Source organism: Neofelis nebulosa, chromosome 6 (assembly GCF_028018385.1).
Source record: "Neofelis nebulosa isolate mNeoNeb1 chromosome 6, mNeoNeb1.pri, whole genome shotgun sequence".
Lineage (NCBI taxonomy): Eukaryota > Metazoa > Chordata > Mammalia > Carnivora > Felidae > Neofelis > Neofelis nebulosa.
Window position 1 is genome coordinate 145406037 of NC_080787.1, and position 6259 is coordinate 145412295.

Genomic DNA, 6259 nt, shown 5'->3' on the forward strand with positions numbered 1-6259 from the left:
TCAGGTCCCCTGGAGTCGCGAGAATGGATTTGCGTGTAGCCGTGTGAATATATGTGTGTGGAGGCGGCAGCTGCGGCCGGGAATAAACCCGGAGGAGCCAGAGTCTGCGGGCGACTGCACGGCCGCGGGCACAGACCCCCGAGCCGTCCGCGAGCGACGCCGGAGGGAGCCCAGCGTCTTCCCCGGGGTCGCCCGGGGCCCGTCCGAGGGGACCGGGGCTGGGGGTCCGCTGAGTCCGTGCGGGGCTTCGCGGGCGAGAAGGAGGAGCCGGAGGAGGAGCCCGACTGGCGAGGCGAGGCGAGGCGAGGGCCGCCGCCCACCCGGCCGGGAGGAGGCGGACCCGCTGCGAGCGCCGCGCGCGCACCGGGGCTGAGCCTTGCAAACAAGTGTCTGTGGCGCTCGCCCCGCGGCCCTGAGACGCGCTCCGCCACCCCCGGCGGCCCTCCCTGAGCCCGGCCCGGCCCCTATGGGGCAGGAGGGAGCGAGGGAGCCGCCGGCCGTGCAGCCCACGAGCCGCCGCCGCGACCCTCGGCCCGGGCGGCCCCTGCAGCCCCGCGCGGGGGCCGCGGTCTGGGCTCGGCTGCCAGGCGCGCCGGCGCGGGGTCGCAGCGCGAGCAGCGCCCGGGCTGTCGCCGAGCCCGCTCCTGACAGAATAACGTGCTCGGTTTCCCCACCCCTGGGAGGGGTTGCCGGGGCCGCGAGCTGCCTCCCAGTCTCCACCGCTCTCTCCTGGGGAGGATCCGCCGCCGGCAGGAAGGATTAGAATAAACCTGGTCGAGGCGCCGAAGTGGCTCCCGAGGAAGCCGGGGCCGCCGCCTCGTGTCCCCTCGGGGCGCAGCGCTCGGGGGTCGGCGGGCCGGAGCCGAGGCGCGGCCGGCGGGCCGGCGGCGGCGGCGGCGGCGGCGGCGGCGGGGCCGAGCGAGCGGCTGTGCGAGGGGGCGGGCGCGCGGCGAGCCGGGGGCCGGCCGGGCGGCCCCCCGCGCCCCGCGGGGCCCCGGAGCCCCGGCACGCGGGCTGGAAGCGACTGAGGACCGCCGCCGCGGGCTGCGGGCCAGCACCGTCCCTCCCGGAGGGGGACCCGGCTATGACAGCTGGGCTCCCGCAAGGGTTAACCTGGGTGTCCTCGGCAAAGTTGTCGCCGAGCCGGGAGCCGGCGTAGCGGCCGCGGCGCCGCGGCTCGGGGGGCGGCCGGGCGGCCGGCGGCGGTCGTGGCTCGGCGGGGCCCGCGCGGCCGGGGGGCTTCTGGGGGCGTGCGCCCCCAGCCGGCTGCCCTCGTGGATGCCTCCCGGCGGCGGCGGGCCCATGAAAGACTGCGAGTACAGTCAGATCAGCACCCACAGCTCCTCCCCCATGGAGTCGCCCCACAAGAAGAAGAAAATCGCGGCGCGGAGGAAATGGGAGGTTTTCCCGGGAAGAAACAAGTTCTTCTGCAACGGCAGGATCATGATGGCCCGGCAGACGGGCGTCTTCTACCTGACTCTCATCCTCATCCTGGTCACTAGCGGACTCTTCTTCGCCTTCGAGTAAGTGGCGGCGAAAGCTCCGCGACGCCCGGCTCCCCCTCGCCTCTCCCCGACCCCTGCCCCTCCCCTCGCTACTTTCGTTTTCCAGAAGCCTTATTTGCTGTACGTTGTTATATAATGCAAACCCGCTTCTCCCTCTTTTTTCTCAAAGGTCTGTGGCCCTTTGATCCCCGGAGACAGTGCAGCCCTGGGGCGGGCTCTGGGAGTGGAGAGGGGAGAGGGGACACTTGGAAGGTGTGCCGGCCTTGCCGCTGGCGCGGGTCGGGTGGCACCTCGCAGGTGACTGATTCTTGCTTCTGTCTCTACTGAGTTTGGAGACCGGCGAGCCAGCCCAGCTGTAGCTTTCTGTGGGAGGGGAGGATGAGGCTGATTTCTCAGGCAGCGATAAATAGAATTGACTTCCTTTCCTGCTCGCAAGCTATAGGGCATCTTGTTCAGCTCATTTACTAAATCTTCCAGGTGTGTTCACTATTCAGAATCTCGGCTTTTTTCAGGTTTCAGAGCGAAGGCCTGGAAGGGTAATTTCATTTTTTCATTCTCCTTAGATGGTCACCCTGGATCAACAATTTCTGATTTACCATGAGGTTTCCAAACTCTTTGCTTCAAGAAAAGTTTTTCCATTAAAAACATGTTGCAAGCAAACCCTTTATTCTCCCTGACGTTGGGGAACAGGTGAAAGGAGACTTTCAGCCTGTTCAGGAGAAGTATGACACTGCATGGTAACTTCTGATTCCAGAAACAGTACTTTGGGACTTTAGGGCTTTTATCTGAAAAAAAGTGCATGCAAGTCTTCCCCGTTTTCAGGAAAATCAAGTTGGCCAGTGGCAACTGTCCTCCTGCCAACTAATGAAAGATTTTCTTTATTAATAGATTAGATAAAGTACTTTAACCACATTCCAGAATCAATTTCAATTGCCCTTATTGGGTCCAACATTTGCAATGCAGCTTCTTATGTAATTCTTAATGGTATCCTTTGCTCAATAAAAGTTATAGCTACACCCCCATCCCCAATTAAAAAAAAAAAAGCAATACAGTTATTGGGAGTCCTTTGTGCTTCCAGTGTCCTGCTTATTACGGGGCATGGTACCCGTTCAGTCTCCATCTTCTTCTGTTGCATAGGGTTAATTAAACCTTTGTGTTTATTTACTTTTTGTCTCTGATGAGTATTCGTAGGCCTCTGGTTTTGTACCCAGTGTTTGGTGTTCCAAATGCTATGTCAATCAGAAATGAATGATCTCTTGACAGTGTGATGCTTTTCATGTAAAGCCCTCTGACTCTGAGGGAAACGTTTTGTGCCTCAACATTGTGCCGTGGTGAACAGTTATAGCAGGATTGAGTTAGAACAGGTGAGGACAGAGATCTCCCAGGTAAGCCACTCACGTCCCCCAGTCCTCACACACAGCCCCTCCATTTCTCTCCTAGAAGTTTAACTTTTGGGCAGTTTTGCAAGGAGGGTGGAACATCTTGGGGGCCTTGAGGTGGGAAGGGGAAGGTGTGAAAAGGTTTTGGGAATGGCGGGAGAAATGCTCTGTTTCTCCTCTGTTGTTCCCCTTGTCCCTTTTCAGAGAGCCGCTGGTCCTGACAGACCTGGGTCTGAGTCATAATAGATTCAGGCACTGAAATGATGATGCCATGTGGTTGAACACAAATGCCATCCTTCTAATGGTGGCTGTCATTTCAGATGGTCTTCTGGAGTATTCACGATGTTCCTATGGTGAAAGTTTTGAACTACTGGCATTTTTTTTTTTTTTAGCAGTTTTAAGGGTGGGGAAAATGGGTTAATTGTGTGAACTCTGCCACAGGTGTGTTTCATGCAGGATGATGAATGTTTCATTTTCTGTCTACACCCAAAGCCACACTGAATGGTTAGAGATCCCCTCTGGTTATACTTGCTGTCTTTTATTTTCTTCGTTCAAACATTGCTTTTAAGCAAACCATCGCTTCTCGAGCCCTGCGTGTGTTTCTTCCAAGAGCTCCCCAAAGTCCTCACTAGTAGGTTGTCAGGGATGTTTCTCTGCTGTCAGCATTGTGTTAACCAGAGGCTGTAGGAATAAACATGTGTGCTGGGATTTCATTAGCTCCTACTGGTAGCTTCATTTTTAGATAAGCTCTGTGTGTTTTGGTCTTCATGAGTGTTACTTCAATTAGGCAATTTGAAATTTCAAGAAAATAGGCCAATCCTAGGATGATGCCTCAGTTGGGAAAATCATAGGGCTGTTCAAACCATAGAATATTATGGTTTGGCTAAGAATATTTGTCACTGTGTTGCTTTTAAGTTCTTTATCATTGCTAATGACAAAGTGAAATTAAATAACTTTGGCCAAATTAATTTGATGGACTCGGAGAAGCAATTAGTTCCATGCACAGGGTATGAAACGCCAACAGCCTAAAAGAGATCAAAAGAAAATGCCAATTTTGTCTGCCCACTGCCTGCCTGCCTTCTGCCCTTCTTTTAGCTATTTATTGAATATATACTACGTGTTTGCCTATTTGGCTTAATTTCATGTCTAGATAACTTTAATATGAGTAGAATTCGTGTTCAAACATTAGAGCCCATGTCTCCCCATACAGTTACAAAGGGCAAGGACAAATTTGAAGACACGTGACCTAGCTTCAGACCTCTTTTTCCTGCAACTGTTCCCTACCCTGCTTCTCATTCCCAACCTTGAACAGATGACAAGGAAGTTCTTCTGAGAGAAAGGGACTTATGGGAACATAGCAACAGGTGTTGATGCTGCCTCTGACACTGGGAAAAAGGCAGGGTACAAATGATTATTCCCACATTGAAGGGGAAGTGACGGAGGCATTGAGAGGTGAAATAACCACCCCGGGTCATACACTAACTGGAGGCAAGAGTTTCTGACTGCAAACCTTTTCTGACCCACTGTTCTGCTCTTTCTCCAAGTATAGAATAGTGCTTGAAGACTTGGGACTTCGGAAGACAGATCCCAAGATTCTAACCAGGAGTATGACCCTGAGAAAATAATTGGGCTTTTCTAAGCGTCAGTTTCCCAATCTGTTAAATGGGATTAATACTCTCTACCTTAAAGTGTTGTGAAGATTAAGTAAAAAAGTATACTTAATACAGTGTCTCATACCTAGTAAGTACTCAGTGAATGGTACCTGTTATTAGAGCAGACCTTAGAAGTAGCTTCCCAAGGACTCCCTTTTCTGAGAGCCTTTGAAGGAGGGAGTAGATGGGTTAATAAGCAAGGATCATAGTGATAGCATATTGGGCTGAAAAAAATGCAGACCCGTGTGGTTTGCAATAAATCAAGACCTTTGTATGACTCAGGGGAGTGGCTTCACTCTTGCCTCTTCAGAGTGGGAGTCTTGCAGAGATGTCTGGGGACTGCCCTGGTCCAGACCAGAGCAGGAGCACAGAGGAAGCCTCCAAGAAGCAGGGACTGGATTTCATTAGAAACGTGAAGACAGTAAAGAAAGCTACTAGAAGCAACCTGATGCAACTCTACTCATTTTCAAGGAGGGTCAGGCTCTGCATTTTGGGGCATCCTGTGTTCAGCATAGGCACTGTTAGAGAGCGACGGCATTTTGCAGTTGTATTCAAGAGGGGAGGGAGGAGGCTGGTTGCAGCACTGTCCAGACTTGTCACTGTTCCTTGCGGTTATTGAGGGGCTGGTTCGTCTAAGACTCACAGCAACATCCTCGTTCTCATACCCCCATCCCCAGAATTGCGATTTGCAAAGATCAGTGAACCTTGTCCATTTCTTTGTCTCTTCTTCTCTGGCACACACATCCATACAGGCTGCTTTTGTTTCCAGTTGAAGTTTTGAAAATGTCTTTGGTCCTGAACGATTGACATCTCCTAGTCACTGATCACAGGGACAGAAAGAAGCAGATGAACCAGGCAGCCAGATGAAGTGAGGGGAGGCCTGCTCAGCTCTTGGACTTGACAGTCTCCCAGTTCTGTGCTGTGGTCACAGACAGTCTGGAGATGTTTCTGGGGCTGAAACACTTGGGAATGTGGAAGCATTCTTAAATTTGTCATCACTGGAAGTCCACTGATGAGTTGTTTTTTGAAAGCTACCAGTTGTCTTCTACCTTCTGATTTCCTTCTCTCCTTCCTTTTCTCCTCCCCTCCTTCCCTTTGTTTCTTTGCCCTCCTTCTCCTCCTTCCTTCTCTGGCTAATCCCCTCTGAAATAATTGAGGAATGATTGGTAGTCTGTAGAACTGGGGTGATGTTTGCTTTGGAGATGGAACACAGGACTGTCCCCCATAAACAAAAGTGCTATCTCCTTTCATTTCTCCCTTATAGATTGGAAATCCTTTATTATTTAGTAGAAGATACTGCCATTACAACATATAAGGACCCTCTATTTTCTCAACTGCCCTGTTGAGAATTGCATCAAGTTTTCCACCATCTCAGAAAACAGACGGAATGTGTCCTATTTTCTGGCTGGATGCTGGCCATGCCATGCCTCGTAGAACACCATGGGCTTAAGAGTAGACAGTAGGAGATGACCATCAGGGTGCTACCCTGACCATTCCCTATTAACCAAGTAGGTGCTGTCGAGGATACTTTATAGCCCACAAGATCCACAAGAGTTTGGGATCCACAGGAATTTCAGGTGGCATCAAAACCTTATTAATGACCTCTTGGCACGAGGGCACCGATCCATTCATTGGTGTGCAAGGTCAACGCGTGTAAGTTCCATGAGGATAGGGAATGCGTTAGCTTGTTCATTGTTGTGTTTTATCTCTGGTACCTAAAATA

The 6259-nt window shown here is 52.2% G+C and overlaps 1 protein-coding gene across 2 annotated transcripts in view; it reads left to right on the forward strand.

Annotated features, from left to right (window-relative positions):
- The first annotated feature begins 334 nt into the window (after positions 1 to 334).
- ZDHHC14 (zinc finger DHHC-type palmitoyltransferase 14) overlaps positions 335 to 6259 on the forward strand; it is a 289733-nt gene continuing 283808 nt past the window's right edge. The window contains exon 1 of one of the 2 annotated variants that reach the window (XM_058735764.1): positions 335 to 1523. In XM_058735764.1, coding sequence (XP_058591747.1) covers positions 1279 to 1523 — 245 coding nt within the window. In that variant the 5' untranslated portion in view covers positions 335 to 1278. The remainder of the gene's footprint in view (positions 1524 to 6259) is intronic. The other variant, XM_058735763.1, reaches the window with a different exon arrangement.